At 40.7% G+C, this 20075-nt stretch overlaps 1 protein-coding gene across 1 annotated transcript in view; it reads left to right on the top strand.

The window, feature by feature from the left end:
• Nucleotides 1-20075, top strand: part of RNGTT (RNA guanylyltransferase and 5'-phosphatase) — a 282742-nt gene that overhangs the window by 103925 nt on the left and 158742 nt on the right. Inside the window, exon 11 of the mRNA XM_055000920.1 lies at nt 1340-1504. Within this exon, the coding sequence (XP_054856895.1) occupies nt 1340-1504 (165 nt within the window). The remainder of the gene's footprint in view (nt 1-1339; nt 1505-20075) is intronic.

Below are 20075 nucleotides of genomic sequence, written 5' to 3'. Positions count from 1 at the left end.
GGTGACTTGTTCAGGAGGTGCAAAGAAAAGGGTATGGTGGAGTTGTAAAGGGGCTAATTAGGGCTGCCAGGTCCAGTTTAAGAAACACCTGGAGATTTGGTGGGGTGGAGCCTGGAGGGGGCAGGGTTCGGGTATGGGAGGGCCTCAGTTGGGTGTCCTGCCATAGAGTTCACCCTTTGAAAGCAGCCATTTCCTCCAGGGGAACTGATCTCTGTCACCTGGAGATTAGTTGTAATACTGGGAGATCCCCAGCCACCACCTGGACGCTAGCAAGTATACCATGTAAATGGTGGTGGTGGGGAATTAGTTGTTTAGGACCAAAAGAGGGCTTAACATTTGGGAGGTAGTTAGCTTGTGATGTTATTGTTATTATCTATTTGGTTAGGGTAACTTAATTTCTTGACAGATTCTTGAACAAGGAAGTAGTATACAAATCAGTGTTCATATCAGATTTGCTTATAGCAGTCTCATGCAATACAAGGCCCAGTCCCTTCCTTAACTATGTCCTGCCCTCCCCAGAAGAACTAGAGATACCCATTGTTTGTTGTCCTTTCCCATTTCTTTATGGGAATGTCTAAAGCCCACTCGAGCCCATTAAAAATTGAGGAATGAGGATGCATATCTATATCTGCATTTCTTCTCCCTGTCACCAGAAGTGCCTAGTAGAATTGACATCCATTTCCCTAGTGAATTGCTGAAAACTGGAAGTCTTGTAGGCTGTTTTCTTCATATGTACAGAGGAAGTTTAGAATTGGGTGAAAGCACAAAGATGGGACCAAAAAAAAGAGGCAACAGATGGAAGTGTAGTGAAAACCTGTGAAACAGGGAAAAGCTAAAAATGGGGGATAATGGTGATACAGAGAGGATAGAGGGAAAGCAATTGAGAGAGGCTAATATGAGATTTCCAGATACTTGCATGTGAGGGAAAATAGAAAGGACAGTGTCACTGAGAGATTCAGGTGCACACTTTTGGTGTAAAGAAAAGAGCGTACTTTGGCACAAAGAAAAAATTCAGCTTAGTGTTTTTCACAAAAATGCATGTTTACAATTAATGAGATAGTATACTTGCCTTAAATTACAGGAGCATATGGATGTGAACCTCAGAATGATTTGTTTTGTACATACAGCCCAAAGAGCAGTGAATTTCTGACATTTGCTTGCTTACCATTTACCTTATAAAATACACTGAAGATGCTAATACTAAAGAACTACAGCTTAGTTGTAGAATACTGTCAAATAAAAATTAAAATGTTAGTATATGTTACCTAGATTTGTTATAAAAGTGTGTGTTAATTAACACATTATGTATTCATGGCATTTTAATATTTTAACTTGCCAGGGACAACCAGTTGGCGAATGTGATTTTAATATTCGTTTGTCATGTATAGAAAAAGAGATTATACTTCCACGACATGACAAAATGAAGACTGGCCAAATTGATAAAGCACAAGAACCTTTTAGTGTTCGCAACAAGCCATTTTTTGACATCCATGCTGCAAAAAAGGTAAATATGTTTTTGATCATTTAACCCTGTAGTTATTCTTTTTGTACATTAATTTAACTTTTCAGGGTTTCTTTGCAATTCAAACTCGCCTTCTTTCGGACTGTCATGGTAGCTGTGTCATGAATGATAATGTATTGCATCTCTCTCTTCCTCACAGCACTGTGCCAACACCCAAATGATCAAAATAAATGTAACAATTCATTTCCTCTGCTACATTAAAAATTATGTTAAAAATGCTAAAATATGTTTTTATTCCCTCTGCCATACACAGGGTTCTGGGAAGCAAAAGGTTACTAGCTAGGATAGAACTCTTTTTCTCACTGATCTGCTATTCACTAACTAAGGAGAAACCGGGAGCACTCTAATTAAAATTTTAACTCAGCATTATGGAATATTGCTATATAATAAAGTACAGAATATTGTCGAATATTTTCCCCAGCAATAGAGACTATATCATGCCACTACAAAAATACAAAATTGGGAAGAGAATTTTTTAAATCTTAAATTGCAGAATTGGAATTTGAAGATTTGGGTGTAGAACTTAATGTTTAGTATCCATGTGGAGCTGTCCAAATACCTCCCTGCTGCAATCTAAAATTAAGGAAGATACAGCCTCCACTCTATCTTTCTTGACCCGTTGTTATGCCTATATGTTACACACTCTGTAGAGACTCAACTGCTGGAGTGAGAAATAGCTGACTTTTTTTTAAAATGTAGGTGTCAGTTTTAGTCCTTATGTTTGAATATATGCAGTCTTGAGAGAAACAGAATTCCAGATGTGTCAGAATTTGGAATGTGTTTTATAATGTCATATGTACACTAGAGAGATTGGAAACAGCCTTATCTGTCAAGCAGAAGTGCTGTTAGAAAGTAAAGCCCAAGATTTTGAAAATAATGCACTTGTATTGTAGCTGTGTAACTCATATACAACAGAGCTTAGGAGCAGTTGCCGGGAGTATGTTTTTACATTGATTATTCTAAATTAAAAATGGATACATGGAATTCTTTAGTATACTTTTCATCCAACAAAACAAAGTGTTTTAAAAAAATCTTGTTGATTACTTGATTGTGTCTCAAATTCTCTAATGGTCTCTCCTGTCACTTACCTGCCATGCCTGGAAATGAAGTTTGCATTGGAATGATTTCCTATGTTTCTCCCTTTTCTTTCTATATGCTGATGTTGCCTTTTTTATGCTTGATCCTGTGCAAGCAAATGTAATTGTCTTCCAGAGTCTGGCATAATATTGGCTGCCCTGGTGCACTACCATCATCATTAGCTGGTATCCTATGCTTGCTCAGCGGAAGAGAGAAAAGTAAATGAAAGAGCTCGCAGCAAGGTATAGAGAGTAAGGGACTTGCACCAGCTTCTGTAGTAATCCTGCCGACATCCACCAAATGTGGCACAATGTGCCAGTGACATCTCGGTGACAGGCAGCTATAGAAGCCGCCAGCCAGCACACACAGATGTGGCTGTGCTTCTATGATGTTCACCTGCCACTAACAAACAGAACACTATGAAAGAGGGAACACATGCTCACCTCCATCCAAGGAGGATTGTGGCATGAGTTGGCAGAGCCCTGGAACGGACACGCACCAGGGAGCCTTGCAGATTTCGATTTGAATCCTGTAACTGTGTTCCCTTTTGTCAGATGCACTTACAGAGATGAAAACATGGCCACTTTGACCACATCACTTCTGTCTCTCCAGGTATACATGACAGTGCTGGGTCAGGGTCACATGAATGAATAGTGGATGACATCCCTCCCCTCTAATTTTGATGTGTGCCCTTGTTTCTTACACCCCTTGCTTTATTTTAGGTTGTAGTATTAATAACTGTGTAAAAACAAGTAGCTGTACCAATGAATAGAAAGTCAAACTAAAACCTCAGTAGACTGTGGAAGAATGAAAGACAAAGATTCCTGTTCTTAAAGGTAGTTTACATGCTGGTGAAAGGGGAATGCAAATTTGGGCTTTGATCTGTTTGTAAGGAGCAACTGTAATTATCTGAGAATCTGGTAGTCAGTATTGTCTCAGAAAGACTGATGGGGGTCCTGATTTGTGTTTAAGCAGGATCTACAGATAGAGCAGTAGGACGGATGCCTAGTAGGATGAAGGTACTGTTTTCAGCAAATGAACTTGGGCAACATATGCCAGAGAAGCTGCATATTGGATACTCTTCAGGTACAGGATAGCCTCAGATGCTAGTTGCAGGGGAGATTTGTATGAAGGGTATTTCTTGCTGCTGTGATTGACCTTTGTTTAATGGATTCCAAGGGATAAATACTTGTTCTTCTCTAAAAATAAACCAAGAAATTGATGCAAACAGTGTTTCTCAGTAACAGATATGCCATAAAATTTCAGCCAGATTAATTGAAAGAGGACTATCTTATAACGTGTTAATAGACACCATAATAGTTTCATTGGTCTTCTGTGCAGTCCCACATTGGGACTGCGCATGCGCAGGCCAGCCACAGAGAGATTTTTCTAGCTCTTAAAATCTGTAAGAGGGCACTCAGTCTCCACTTCACATGCACAGTGGTTTCCCCGCCAAAAACGCGGATTGTGAGTCTGAGTGCCCTGAACTTCCTCAGTTCTTCTTTTGCTACTGACAAGAGAGGTTCTACCTAGCTTCTTCTTTTTTCTCATACTCTTCTTCATTCCGCTATATCTCAAAAAGCTTTATTCAAGAAGTATTTGCAGTACAAAACAAAAATGTCTCACACACTGACGAACATAATCGTTGTCTGCTCTGCCTTGGCAAGGCTTATAATGTGACAGGGTGTAGGAACTGCCAAAAGTTCATGCTAAAAGCCCAGGGTGACAGAGCTTTTCGGCTTAAAGCTGATCTATGGGAGAAAGTACTCTCCGGCTCAGACAAACTGGCAGCAAAGTCATCTGCTGTGAAAGAGCCACCTACCTGTACTGAACCATCTCCTTCAGTTTCAAGCGTTAGATCTTCAGATCTGACAAGCGCTGACTGTCAGTTCTGATGGCTCTTCCGTTGGATTCCTGTTCAATTGCCAGTGATCGTTTACTTGACCATACACCCAAGCACAGAAAGCATAATTCTCTGCATCCAACTCATTCAGAATGTGCCGCTAAGAAGGCAGTAAGTAAATCTGAGCACTAGAAGCAGTCGCTCCCCATCCTTGCCTCAGCCCATTATTCTCTCTACATAACAGCACTACAGGAAAGTTCTTTCCCATATCATTGCATGCACACAGTCTGAACTTCTCTGATTATGTGCCTGCAAGGTCATTTCTGTTTCCAACAGAAGTCAAGAAGCATGCAGTTCATTGCTAAGTTGCAGTGTGCTACTTTCAATAGTATTCTAGGACTGCAATCCTATGCTTACTTTCCTGGGAGTAAGCCCCACTAAACAGCCCTCCCATGTGACTTACTTCAGATTCCTTCACCACCTTGCAGTCCATCTCTGCATGAGGATGAGGAATATACACCACTCAAGGACTTTCCAGCCCCGAGTTTATCGGAGGAACTGACAATGACTCCAATGCCCTCTCAGGGTCCTTTTTAAAATCCGAGCTGCAACAACCAACCTCTGCCTTGTGGCCTCCACAGACTGTGTCCACTCCAATGGCATCTCAGTTATTTCTGTCTTGGCCCATGGCCCCAATGCTGGCACCTGCCAATAACTGGCAAGATTTCCATAACTGGCTATAGTCTGCTCCCACTTTTCCTCAGTTCCAGGGTCTTCATTCTGTTCTGATCTCATCGGTTCCATGTCCTTCATCAGCTCACATTCCATCAGCTCTGGTTCTGGACCTGAAACTGACTTTCTTGGTTGACAATTACCATCCATGGGGCTCCATTACAAAATTGGTTGCTGCATCATTACAACCCTATGACTACCCACCAACAGGTTAGATTGTCTGTTTCCAGAGCTGTACTCACATCCCTGGTATGGTGGATCCAATCTAAGAATTTAACTCAAGGGTGCCCATTTGGAGGGGCCTGTGCTGAAATTTCTATCACAACCGATGGTTCAGTACTGGGCTGGGGGGCCCATTGTGGCCCTTCCTCAATTCAGGGTACATAGTCAATGAGGGAATCAAAGTTGTACATTCATGTGTTGAAACTTAGGGTGATCTGTTACTCCCTTGCTTTTTTTGCAGGTTTGTTGCACAACAAGAGAGTTCAAATTCACATGGACCACACCATGACTCTGTATTATCTGAACAAGCAGGGGGGAATGGCATTGCTAACCATCTGTGGAAATGGGCCATACTAAACAACATCCTCCCACAGGCCATCCATATAGTTGGCTTAGTGAACAGCAGAGCAGACACACTCAGCAGGGTATTCCACACCCATCACGAGTGGACAATCAATACCAAGTATATCCTGCCCATTTTTCAATGGTGGGGATTCTCTACTGTGGACCTGTTTGCAATATGATCCATCACAAAAGCCAAGTGTTTCTGCTCCCTGGTGGGCGCTTTCAAAATTATCTGGATTATCTGTTTCTTCCCTTAAAACATGTCTGGGTGCTGTTTCAGCCTTTCATGAAAGGGTTGATGGTAAGACAGTTTGCTCCCATCATATTTCTAAACAGTTTCTTAGGGATATATTCAATACTTTTCGACTGAGAACCCCACCAGTCCTTCAATGGAGCCTTCCTTTGGTTCTTTCTCAGCTCCCTGGTGGGCACCTTCAAAATTCTGTGGATCCAAGGGTTCTTCTGTGTCTCCCCAGCTATGCCTCTGATAACCAGGGTTCTTTGCAGAATTCGACATTTCCGTACTCAGTGCATCCTGGTCACTTCCTTCTAGCCCTGCCAAGAATGGTTTTCACTCTAAGAATTACATTCCAGGACCGGTACCTCCAACTACCACTGGTACTGGACCTCTTGCTCAGGGATCAGGATGTAACTATTCTGAGGCTGGCGGCGTGGTGTTTGAACCCACCAAATTGTCTTTCTCCAAGGAAGTGACCAAAATTATTTTGAATGCTCGCAAATCATCGACATGTACATTTTATGGTCATAAATGGAACCATTTCACAGTGTGGTTGGAACCTAGACAGTTCTCCCCTTTTTCCTGCCCTTTGGCCCTTATTTTTGATTACTTATTATTACTTCAGAAACAAGGATTATCTGTTTCTTCCCTTAAAACATGCCTGGGTGTTATTTCAGCCTTTCATGAAAGGGTTGGTGGTAAGACAGTTTGCTCCCATCACATTTCTAAACAGTTTCTTAGGGATATATTCAATACTTTTCTACTGAGAACCCCACCAGTCCTTCAATGGAGCCTTCCTTTGGTTCTTTCTCAGCTCACATTGCCATCCTTTGAAGCAATGTGCTCCAGCCCACTTCCCCTTATCTTTGAAAATGGCACTCCTAGTTGCCATTACTTTGGCCAGATGGATGGGGGAAATCACAGCCCTTCGGGTTACTCCCCTCTTCAATTTTTTTTCCAGAGAAAGTCGTCTTGCATACCAGCCCTGAGTTCCTTCCCAAGGAAATTTCACCTGCAACAGAAGGTTACTCTACTTGTGTTTTTTTCCAATCTTACCTCTGATGCAAAACATACACTGCACAAGTTAGATGTAAAAAGGGCTTTATTGTACTATTTACATAGAACAAAGGACATTCATAAGTCCAGATAACTTTTTTTTGTGTTATTTTGAACGCCGAAAGGGATTTTTAATGTCCTCCCAGACTTTATCAAGGTGGATAGTTACAATCATTAGACTCTGTTATCATAAGCCGGGGTCCCATGTCCTTTTGTGGTCAGGGCACATTCAAGTAGGGCACAAGTTTCGTCAGCAGCTTTCCTGCAAGAAGCCTCCCTTTGAGACATCTACCAAGCTGCCACTTGGTCATCAGGTAACACCTTCATCAAGCATTATTCTGTCAACATGAATGCTAGAAGAGAGTCAGGAGTGGGAACATCTGTCCTACAATCACTGTTCAGCTGATCCACTCACACTTGCCACTATTGGTGAGTAGCTCATTATATTCCCAATGTAGGACTGCACAGAAGAACGATGATGAAAACAGAGTTGCACTTTCTGTAACTGTCGTTCATTGAGTGGGTTCTGTGCAGGCACACATTCCCTCCCTCCTGCCCCGCGATGAGTTTAAATTTTGTCATTATCTTTTCTTACTTCAGCGGCTCAGGAGAACTGAGGTAATTCCAAGTGCTGTGCCTCACAATCTGCGTTTTTGGTGGGAAAACCACTGGAAGCTGAGTGCTTCCTTACAGATTTGAAAAACTAGAAAAATCTCTCTCTCTGCTTGGCCTACGCATGCACAGTCCCAATGTGTGCCTGCATAGAAGACACTCAACAAATAACAGTTACAGGTAAGTGCAATCCTGTTTTCCATCTTAAATAAATGGAATTGACTTTGCTAGGCAATTTTTCAACTGCGATTTTTACAACACTATATTTTGCTTTCTTCTATGGATTTTGAAAGAACATAAACATTAATTTTAGTTTTCAAAGGCCAGCAATTTAGATTCTTGTGGTGATATGATAATGCACTGAGAGGCTAGATAGCTGGCAACCACTTCACTGTCATCAACATGCTTTCAGTTTTTAAGGTCACAGTGAATATGTCTGTGTGGAGCACATGATTTTATTTTACGTTTACGAATTCTGCTTCCTGACCTCTCTTTATTGTTCATTAGTTCAGATTTTGCAGTTTGGGAATGAACTAAATCAAGGGTGATCCATTTTATGTGACCTCCACTCTTTTTGTATTTTTTTTAAAGGACTGTTTCCCACATGGATGAAGATAATTGTGTAGGAAAAATGTCATGTAGGAAGCAAGCCTGAGCCTGCAGCTCTGTTAAATGAGTGATGGCTAATTGGTCTGTTAGTATTGTTTAATATTTTAACCCATTAAGTATATTAGGTGCTATGCAGAATTTTCAAGTGACACTTTCTTAACACTCTCCATGGAATTCAGCTTTTGAGTTTGCCCTTGATTGGCCTTCTTAGAAAAATCCCTTGCAATATTGGTCTCCAGCAGTCAAGTCAAGAGCCACAACTGAATTACAGCAACCTGAAATACCTGTCATTTTGTAAAAAAAAATAGCCCTGCTTGTTCTCCAAGATGCTTAGGGTGATATAGAAGGTCCATTTGATCCTCAGCAACCTTGAGAGGTAAATTGGGCTGAGAATGTATACCAGGTTAGTGAGTTTTCAGACTGTGTTAGGAGTTGAACCAATTTCTCTGCTCATGGTCACTCTAACCATACTCTAACCACACTGTATCTCCAGTGGGTCATGCCAGTATTAATGTCATTAAAAAATTAAAACATCTCGCTTTCCCCTAATTGTCAAGAAAGAAGCAAGAATGCAAAGAAAACCATGCATAGTTTGTGTGTTTCATGGGAAAGAAAAGAACTCAGAAATGACTATCAAGATATCTGCACCTTACCAAGTGGGGCAGAAGTTCTAGGTAAAGCTTAGTGAGCAGAAAAACAGCAATAAAAAAGAGAGGGGTGCAAAAAGTTAAAAGCTTGCAAACATTGAACATTTTAAAGGCCAGTCCTGTGACTGGAAAGACTGAAAACCACAGATTTACAATGTGCCATGTTTCTGTATATGAGGGAAGAGGCAGGCTAATGTGCACTCATTAATGAAATATGACTCAGTGAAAAGATTAGATTACAACTTGCTCTACTGTGTTGCATACTCTTTATTTTGTTTTTTTTTAATCTAGTAATTCATGCTAGTTTGTGTCCTCATTTATGTTTCTCATAATAATACTTTTTTATTTAAATGACTGCTCTATTGACACTTGTAAGTTCATGTATAAAACATAGCATACTATTATGTCCTCGACTAAAATGTCAATCTGGAAAACTCATCAACTGAGGCGTGCACCTCTGCACTGCCATTCCAATTGGTAAATGCCTGTGTGAATAGAAAAGCTTTGCAGCATGCCCCAAAGGTCATCCGGCAAGGAATAAATTTGCACACTTATGGAAGCATGAAGTCTTGCTATATAGATTTGGAATATTACATGTATTTAACTAGAGTAATTAGTAATATATTCTACCATTCTCCATTCCCCACCCCCATGTTTGCAACAACTGTGGATGTGGTTTATATCTGTCCCAAAGTGTCTTCCACAGTCAAAATGGAAATTAGTTTTCAGTGGCCATTAGACTTTCAAATGACTTATGAAATATAATTCTGTTCTTGCCATGGACTACATTAACTCTTATATAGCCCATTTGTTTTTTCTCTGTTTATTCACTCATATTTGTGAGTATTGTAACTAAAGATGGGCTCCCATTAAATGTGGTGTAAGAATTGTGGTGTAAACTGCTATAATCAGTCTTAAATTGTTTCATATAGATGGATTTAATCAAAAGACAGTTATAAAATTGATCCTGGCTTTACCACCAAAGTAAGGGCCTGAATACCCACCGTGCAGTTAATTATGAAGAACCCAAAACTTTTCCTCAGTTCAAATGATTGCTTTTTCATATGTGTGGTTATTAATGTGTAATAATGAATAGTTACTTAATATTTCTACACATTCATCCTTTGCACTGCAATTATGTATCCGTTTATATACTATATGTGAGAAGATGTTTAATAAACTTTCCCACTAAATGTCTAAGAGACGATTTAATTCTTACCTCACAAAAGCATTTGTTAAAATATAAAAATGTACATAATGTTCTTTATCCGTATACCATCTTGCTGTCCACCTGTCAGCGAACTTACAATCTAGGAAAGCAGGAATTGGTTGAAATCTGATTCTAGTTTTTTGTAAATATTTACATAGGGGAAGAGAAGAGAGAGGAAAGGAACTGTAACATGTTCTAATTGGGGGAGAGGATGTCCAGAAAGAAAGAAGTGAATTATATTTTACTTACTTTATTTATATGCTGTCTTCATCCCAATGGAGACCCAAAATGGCTTACATCCTTCTCCTGTCTTCCAGTTTATCCTCACAACAATGATCTTGTAAGGTGAGTTAGCCTGAGAGAGAGAATAACTGGTCCAAGGTCGTCTCACAAGCTTCCATGGCAGAGAAGGGTTTCAAACTGCTCTATTATTATCTGCTGCACTTGGGCAGTGGGGAGAGGTCAGATAAAGAGACTGAGTGCAGGAAGGATCCTGGGGTGCCTAATTAGTGAAACTGCTTGCACCTGGAGGACCACGCTGACTCAGTTCTGCCAGCAGCCAGCCCTTCTGGCTCAATTGGACTTTATAACGCAGCCCTGTCAGCATGCTATTAAGGGTCTATTGCTTGGGATTTGATGGTACTAGTTATCTCCCAGAGTAGTAGTCTTGAGGGTCTGGTGTAGAATGTGGTTATTGGCTATCTTCCAGCATGTGTGTTATTCCATCTTGGATTGAGGTGATGTGCAGGGTGGGGAGGTGTGGCAGTGGGAGGAGTGTTGGTGTGGGAAGACATGCAGGGAGATATAATAGTGCCTGTTGCAGGTCTAATCTCCATCCTATCCTTCAAAATGTGTGTGAGGAGGCTCTCTTAGTTGGCTTCATTTTGACCTGGTGTTGTGCCGTGTCATGTCTGTGCAATGCCATGTTGGTTAACAATATCTGATCTGTGAGCATCAGGTGGACCTGCCTTGCTTACTGAAACCTGACTGGATGACTGGATGTGGTCCCTTTGACACAGCTCACATTGGCTGTATATAAAGTCCTTCATCAACCTTGAACAGGAGGACAGGTAGTGGGGTAATATTTGTTCTCCATGAGTCTTTCTCCATTGCTAGATAGCCTGTGCAGTCAGAGGCTGGCTTTGATTGTATGTACCTACTGTTGGGTGCCAGGGACATGTTAAGGATCCTGCTAGTGTACTGTCTGCCAGCTTACTAGCAAGGTTTCTGATTGAGCTAATGGAAGTCATGTTGAGGACCATGCTGATGACCAAATCCTTTAGTTTTAACATACATGTTAAGGCTGCCTGGGGCCAAGCTCAGGGAATTCATGGCCACCGTGACAATTATGGATGAGTCTCAGATTGTAATGGACCCAACACATGCAAACACATGAAAAAGAGACATATGCTGCACCTTCTTTACCGTACTGAGTGGCTTGTCAGTGATCTGATAAGGTAGCTGGAGATCTAGTCCTTGTTGTGGTCTGATCACTATTTTATGAAGGCATGGTTGAGCTTTACTGCCTTCTCTCTGCAGGGCCGATGGCCTAATTTCAATGGTTTGCCCTTGGAGATTAATATATCCTGTTGGTTTCCATGCAACTTGAAGGGATTTTAAGAGCCTCCCTGGTGGCTTGGTGGAATAATGGGATGGCTAAGCCATAAACAGAGTTGCTTCTTAGTGTCCTCTTCCATACTCTGTGAGGCCTCCATGTTCTTGGTTTACCAGGGAGCTGAGTGTATGAAGCAGACTGTAAGATGTCTAGAATGACACTAGTGGGATGAATCAGACAGAGCATATCATAGAGCCTATTTGCAGACCTATGAAATGGTAGTTGTAATGATTTTAAGTCTGTGTGTGTCTTTAAATGCTTGTTGTGGTACAGATGAAGAGTGGGGTAAAAGAGACGGATGAGTGAGTGAGATAATTGGTTGATGACTGAGGGTGTGGGCGGAGTGAACTGCTGTTTTTAGTTACTGAGCAGAGAGAGAACATTCAGTCTAGGCAAAGCAGGTAACCTGTGTGGAACCCTGAGGGGATTCTCATTCTAGTTTATTTAGGCAACCTGTGTGGAAGCCTGAGCTGTGTGTATCTGTGAGAGAACATTCATCCTGCTTTCTGTTTTTGACAGGCAAACTATTAGTGTGCCTGAGAAAAAATCTGTATATATTTGAGTGAGTGATTGATAAATCTGAAGAAAGCAAACTGTGTGCGCTCCTGAGAAAGTATTTATGAAGGTCTGTATGACTGAGCCTATATAAGGAAACTTTAAGAACTGAGAACTATCTTTAAAACCATCAAGCTTAATTAACAGTATGAAACCAATACACTTCTTGTAAAAACAAAAGTTGTTTTTTTTTTATCCCAGAGTATTTGTTATTCTACATCCCATTCTTATCCTCAGGGCCACATAGATTCATGAAGGAGCCTGCTGCTTGGGCCTGTTATTAAAAGAGAAATTTAAATTTATAATTTATAAATAAATTTATAAACCTGAATATGATATTTAAATGATTTATGATTATTGTATTCTACACAATCTTTGTAATGGATACTTTAATCTTTCTTTAGTGTTTTTTGTATTCCTGTTCCTTTTTTGTTTTGTATTCCTTTTATAGTTTAGAAAATAAAAAAAAAATTAAAAATGAACTGATTTGTGATTTTGAAGAATAAAAGGGAAAAAAGGTTATAGAAAAAGTTTTATTCTGATAACAATAGAACGAGTTTTAGAATTTTGTATTCATGTCAATATTTGTCATAGAGAAAATTGAAAGTGTTTCATATATATATATATATATATATATATATATATATGAAGCAGAATATATATATATTCTTTATTTTTTCTTCCTCTTTATTCTTTCTTGCTTTTAAAAAACTTTCAATAAAATTATTTCATAAAAAGAAAAAAAATAACTGGATCTCTCAAATCTTAGTCCAAGGGTGCTCAACACATTTATTTGGAGTCAGATCACATGTTGTACATCTCACAGCTAGATGGATAAAGGTTTCCATCTATTAGGGAAAGACTAACAGTAAAATCATATGCAGAATTACTCCAATCTAAGCCCATTGATTTCATTGGTCTTAGACTGAGTAACTGTGCATAGGATGGTGCTGTAAGGCTCCTTCAGACGTCACAACAACCGTTAATTTTTTGTGGATTTTTGTCATGTTCACAGCCTACGAGAGCTACCTAGCCATAGAATCTCTTTGCAAGGCTGGGAGTTGGAAATCTTTACAAGCTTATCGGAAGTTATTATTCAAAAGGCATAGAATTAGACAGATGAGTGTTTTAGAGAGTATTGAACTAAGATAGCGTATTCCTGGCCCCAGGTGATGCACTGCTTCTTGACATCCCATATGGTAAAACTGCTCCATTCCAGACCACTGGAAGATGAAAATTCACAATGTCTAATTATTCTGGGTTAGGGAGGTCATGATTTAAAAAAGCTATTTTTTTTCATCCCAGTTTGAGAAGTTTGTGTGTTTTCGTTTTCTTTGAGTACAAGATCCCTGTCTGTCACCAAGAAGCTCTGCTATTTGTCAACATGGCCCATCCATGATTCATGGAGTATGAAAATTTATTTTTGGCTGTTTGTACCTCTTAGAAATTATCTGTAGCACAAGCAGAAAATCCCTTTTTGTCCCCAGGTCATGATTCTATTGAGGATTGCTGTAGATTACACATGAGTGAAACAATAGTGTAGAAAGTTAAGCGAAACCTAAGACAACTGGACAACCTTTCCCAAATGCCACTGTATAGTATAGCTCTGAAGTGTCACTTCTAAGAATACTACATAATTAAAATGTGACAGCTGCTCCTAGCAGGAGATGAATGGGAGTGAGTAAACTTTGCTGCTAAGAGTAAACCATAAAATAGCATGATATGTTCACCAGAGCCAGTTTGGTGGTTAAGAGCGCGGGACTCTAATCTGGAGAGCCGGGTTTGATTCCCCACTCCTCCACTTGAAGCCAGCTGGGTGACCTTGGGCTAGTCACAGCTCTCTGGAGCTCTCTCAGCCCCACCCACTTCACAGGGTGTTTGTTGTAGGGATAATAATGACATACTTTGTAAACTGCTCTGAGTGGGCATTAAGTTGTCCTGAAGGGCGGTATATAAATCAAATGTTGTTGTTGTTATTATTATTATTCAAACACCAGGACATGCATTCTGAAAACACATGGTTCCCAGTTGTTATACTTTCTTGCTTCACTTAATGCTTCTAGAATTGTAATTTCTTTTACCTTTAAGAAAATGCTGTATTTAACACTGTCCTCATGCTCTTTTAGTGTATACATAATTTTCAAATTATAAAATTCCAGATTTGTACATTTGAAATTAACGGTAATTAATGAATAGAGGTCTGAGCACTACTTGGAGAATCAGCAATCCATCGGTGTGAAATGAAAAATGAAGCAGGCAAGAGAACTACAATTACATGAGAATAGATGAGGAAAAATATGTGTATTTTACTGGACATTTTGAGTTCCATAGCTAGGTAGAGAAACAATTGACACCATATGGAGCTATTATTTTGCCAAAATTGTGACCTCCTTTCTTTGTTTTTATTTTCAGTTTTGTTTCCCATTTTTCATGCCTTCAGGAAGGACTGAATCACCTCACCTATCAGCCCCAAGTTTCCTGCCAGAATTGGCATTATTATTCTCCCTGCCCTTCTCCCAGTTCCATCTGTTCCTTCTTTTTTTCTGCCGTTTGTTATATTCTGCTGTTTCTCTCCTTTTCTTCCTTGTGGCACTTCTGTTTGGTCAGCCCTTCCTTTTTTCAGGGTCTGTAAAGAATATTTACACCTTAGTAGTAAAACACATTCCTTCATTTTACACTATTCATTGTTTCACAAATTTCTCTTTTAGTACACCATTTTTCTGTGCAGCATGAACCATAGAGAATTGTACCCTGCTCTCTAATATTACTGTGAGAACTGACTTTGATAAACCAAGTAAACTAATAGCCTTTTGAAGTTTGAATAAAGTGTGGTAGAGCAGGAAAAGTTGAAGCTTCCAAGTTACTCATCTAATTTTTTCATACCATGAACTGAAGCTCCTCCAAGCTGTCTTTCAGCTGCTGAAAGGTGCTCTTTCCACTGCTCTTTCTATTGCTGGTTTTAGCATCCTTTGCATCCCACAATGCTAGTCTCTTGCTTCTCTTTGTTTACTGTTCTTTGTCTGGCACTGTGTTTGTTGGAAACTCCTATTATGGAGCAGTGTGGATTCAGTTGCTGTGTCCACCACTTCCTTCTCCTCCCAAGTTCCGTTAGTTCTAGCACAGGGCTGCAGGTAAGACTATAAGATTAAGTATAGGTAGTTTCATCAGTGTGCAAGACAACTCCAAGGATTTCTAGACAAAGCAAATTGTTTGGATCCATTCCTGGATATGGGACTGAAACATTTGTAGTCACTTTGGTAGATGACCTGTGCTGGCAATAGATGGATGGGGAATGCAACCCTATTGATTCTCCTGGACCTCTTGGCAGCTTTTGGTACTGCTAATCATGGCATCCTTCTGGACCTCCTTTTGAGGTTAGGACTGGGAGGCACTATTCTGCTGTGGTTTTGGTCCTAACTGGTAAATAGGTTTCAGAGGGTGGTGCTGGAGGCTGCTGCTTGGCCCTACGGTCTTGCTAGCACCTCCCCCTGCCATGGCTTTTAACATATACATGAAGCTGCTTTAAGAGGTTTTGAGAGATCTGGTCTGGTTTGTCATGCATACATGGAGGATAGCTTTGTCTTGCTTTTCCACCAAATTCCTGGGAGGCTGGGGAAACTGAATCGGTACCTGGAGACCATTTTGGAATGGATGAGAGCTAACAAGCTGAAACTTAATCTTGACAAAATGGATGTGCTACTAGTGGGAGGAAGGTTTGACTTGGGAATTGAGATGTCTCCTGTCCTGGATGGGGTCGCACTTTCCCCCCTAAAGCAGCCGGTTTATAGCTTAGGGGTGCTACTGGACCTGGGGCTCCTGTTGGATAACCAGGTGGTTGTTGATGGCCAGAGGTGCTTTTCACCAGCTTCAGTTAGTGGCTTTTCCTGGCAAAAAAGATCTTGCCAGTGCCACTATTTATGCCCTGATAACATCAAGATTAGATTAATGCATTGTGCTTTATATAGTCTGTCCTTGAAGAGTGTCCAGAAGTCCCAGTTTGTATAGAATGCTGTGACTAGAATGCTAACTGGTGTGCATTGTAGGGACATTCCAGTTTTGTTTCAACTGTACTAGTTCCCAATTTGCTTCTAGGCTCAGTTCAAGGTTCTGCTATTGACTTTTAAAGTTGTCTTTTAAAGCCCTGTGTGGCTTGAGGCCTCTACACATTAAGGATCATACTCTTGTATATGAACTGTTGGTAGGTCATCTTATGGGTGTCCCCCCCATCTGAAGCTAGATGAGTGGCATCTTGAGACAGGGTCTTCATGGTTGTGGTGGGGGAGAGTATGTGTGCACGCTCCCCCATTGTGCATACTCCTCCATTTTCCAGTGCAACGGAAGAGCTGGCTGTTGTGCTGAAACCCAGTTCATTAAAAATTGCTGGTGGCTTCTCCCATGGCTCCTGTATTGCTCTGGAAAATGTTGTCATTTTCTGGCATGTTGAGGAAGTGTGGGAGTGAGTGCGCATGTTGCACATGCATGGGAGGTGAGTTCACCACTGCCCCAGCCCTCCCAGCCTTACTTTGGCCCCTGGATCCCCTGACAACCCTAATCTGTGCTTACTTAAGTCCAGGAACTGGAGTCATGAACAGACAAGGCAAATTGTTCTATAAACCTAGAAAAAGTTGACCTCTAAAAAAATACATGGGGATTTTTTTTTTAAAAATCCCAAATAAATAATTAAGAAATGAATGCCCTCTCAGTGGCTGCTGTGGGAGTTGCTAGGCAACCAGTACAATATAGCCAGGTTTCAAGCTTTGGTTTATCTCAGTAAAAGGCAGGAGGCTGGGGCAAGGTCCTTTCCAGGAACGTTTTGGCCTTTAAGGGAAGATCCATCAGTGCTATGCCAAGCAGCAACCACCGGGTGTGTTGATACCATGTGACTTATATGACTCACCCAGGACTGGCTGATTGCTACTGTTCAACAGCAGTAACCCCGCAAAAACTAGAGTGGTATAGTGATTAGGGTCAGACTAGGATCTATGAGACCCAGGTTCGATTCACCACTCTGCTGTGAAAGCTCCCTGGGTGACATTGAGCCAGTCACACATTCTGGCTTGACCTTCCTCACTGGTTGTTGTGAGGATACAATGGAGGAGAGGAGAATGCTGTAAGCTGCTTTGGGTTCCCATTTGGGGACAGGCGGAGTATAAATGAAGTAAATAATAAATATAGCTAAAGGTGGGGGAGATAAAAAGTAGATTGATTGATGGATTGATTGATGGGAAGAAGAGAAGGAAACAAGGAAAGATAAGAATATGGGGGTTGACAGGAGACAAGAAAGAGGCAATAATGCGGGGGAGGATACAGGTAAATTTAGGTGCCCCCTGAAGTCTCCATGTGTTTGACACTGTGGAAATGGTCCATCCCTGGCATCTGGCCTGTGCAACTCTGCCATAGTTTTCCTGAGTACCGGCTGTCAGGAGGAGAGAAGGAGGGAAAACTGAAGATGGGGAACAGATGAAGGTAGCTTAGTTTGTGAATGGGGAGGAGAAAAGGAAGTAGATATCTGAAGAAGTGAGCTGTGGCTCACAAAAGCTCATACCCTACCACTAATTTTGTTAGTCTTATAGGTGCTACTGGACTATTGCTCTTTTCCACTGTTGTTTTTAATGTTTCTTATCGTGCGTCCCCCACTTGTGTGTGTATAGGCTTCACTATATATGTGTGTGTGTGTGTTTGTGCTTTGTGTGTGAATTGTTTTAATCTTTCTGATTGTTTGCTGCACTGGGAACCCTATGCTCAGTGAAAGTCAGCAGAGAAAAGTGCAAGGGAGAGCTTGCAAGAGAAACATAGGAGCCTTGTATCAGGCCAATGTATTGATCTCTTAATGGGAGTTTTGGTGTTGAACTTTAGAATTGAGTTGTGATAGCAATTTCTTTGCATTGTATCAACACCATGCTAGGGTTGTCAGGCTTCTATACCCTTCGGCGGGAGGAGGGGACCTGGCACTTACCTCATGCCTGTCGTATACTGTCCCTTTGTACGTGCAGTTCAGTGCCTGTGTGATGATGTCACTTCTGGAAGTTATGTTGTTGCACTGGGCAAGGGAGTGCTCCAATGCTCTGCTTGGGACCTACTCGTCCGTTTTAGGGCTAAATTCTGCCCCAAATGAAGCGTGAGAGCACAGCTGTGGCTGGTGTGCTGACATCACTTCTGAAAGTGATGTCATTGCACCCCCTGGGAGCACACGCACTGCATATTTTCCCAGCGTGCCTGCTGGTGGCTGACCTCTGGGGGACTTGCCACCTCCCACTGATAGTTGGCGGATTGGTGGGCAAGGGGAAAAGTCCCTGGGAGTTTGCCCACCACTGGCGGGCACCTAGGAACCCCACCCCGGGCCGCAAGTGAACTTGAGGCTTAAATTTTTTTAAAGGCACCCAGTGTGTTTATGTAATGTTGTGTGTTTTACATGAAACAGTACTCTAAGGGATGGAGAAGTGACTTCACGGTTTTTCCAAGGCCATCGAATCAGCATTCTGTGCTGGAAACAGAAAACAGTTGTATGCTTTTGATCTTAATTTGATTTGTATATTGGTAATTTCTTCTAAACTGGTTGAATGCAGATCAACAATGTGTTCATTGATCAAGATGCCTACATTTATATGCAACATAGTTTAGCATAAGATAGTCAAGGGGAAAAAATAGAATTTTCTGTCTTCTAGTGGGAAATCGGAAGAAAATCAGTTAGTACGTAAATAAGAATAATTGGATTAAAGCTGAGATGTACTTTAGGAATATTCAGTTTTAACTTGTTATCCTTATAAATCTTAAAAATATTTCAGAAGGACCTACAAACAAGTATTTAATAACTACAGTGAAAGTTGAAAGTTTATAATCAGTTTTTTTCAGTTTTCAGACAGTAGTAGACATAGTGAAATGGCATGGTTTGCAAAACTGTGTGCTGACATTGTGCCTGGTTCTGTCCTGTCATGATTTACTTTAATTCCCCCATAACATGATTATTATATCAGCATCTGCATAAATATGATGAAGATTTCCCAGAGTTACCCTCTTAATCATAGTCTGAAGTCAGTGAGTTATAGGGAAAGCTTGGTTAGCTTTAACCATAATAATGATGAGGCAGGCTGGTGGAAAAGGCGGGGGGATTCACTCTGGACACTGCTGGATGATGCATATGAGCCTCCAATTTTGTAAGCAGCGGTCTGCCAGTTGCTTCATTTTTTCACCTAGATACCACTAAAGAGGTATTAGTGTGCCTGGTTGGAGGTGCAATTACTTAGAAGAATAATGTCTCTACAACAGTATTTAATGCGGGCATATTATAAATTTTATTTTCAGGGATATGCTGTCTCTTACCTAAAAGTGCTTGCAGCTCAGTGACAGTTGGTGCTGTGGAACAAATTGATATTTAATAGCTTTTGAAAAAGGGTCTTTGCTCTCCATTTTTTTCATTAATTGAATGGCAAATGTTTAACATTGCTTATTGTGCATTTTTGCAAAGTAGCAGGCTGCTTCTTATCAGTATAGGCTCCCCCCCACCCCTATGAAATCAGTATGCCCCTATAGGAAGAATCTGACATATTGATGATTAATTGCTTCAACTACAACTGGATTGTTGAAAAAGGAAGAGGTTTAGAAGAAAGAAGTATCGTTGCTGCTTCTGCTTCTAGCAGCCTTACTCTTGTCTTATTCTGGCTTCTACTTCTGCTTCTAGCAGCCTTACTCTTGTTTTATTCTGTACTCTTTCTAAAAATAAGTAATATTATTTAGTATGTATAAATAAATATTCTACATTTCTGTATTGAGTTTCAAAGACTCAAAGCTTCAG

The sequence above is a fragment of the Eublepharis macularius genome, chromosome 1 (assembly GCF_028583425.1).
Source record: "Eublepharis macularius isolate TG4126 chromosome 1, MPM_Emac_v1.0, whole genome shotgun sequence".
Taxonomy (NCBI): Eukaryota; Metazoa; Chordata; class Lepidosauria; order Squamata; family Eublepharidae; genus Eublepharis; species Eublepharis macularius.
The sequence above is the reverse complement of the archived record's forward strand: the minus strand, read 5'-3'. Positions and strand labels throughout refer to the sequence as shown.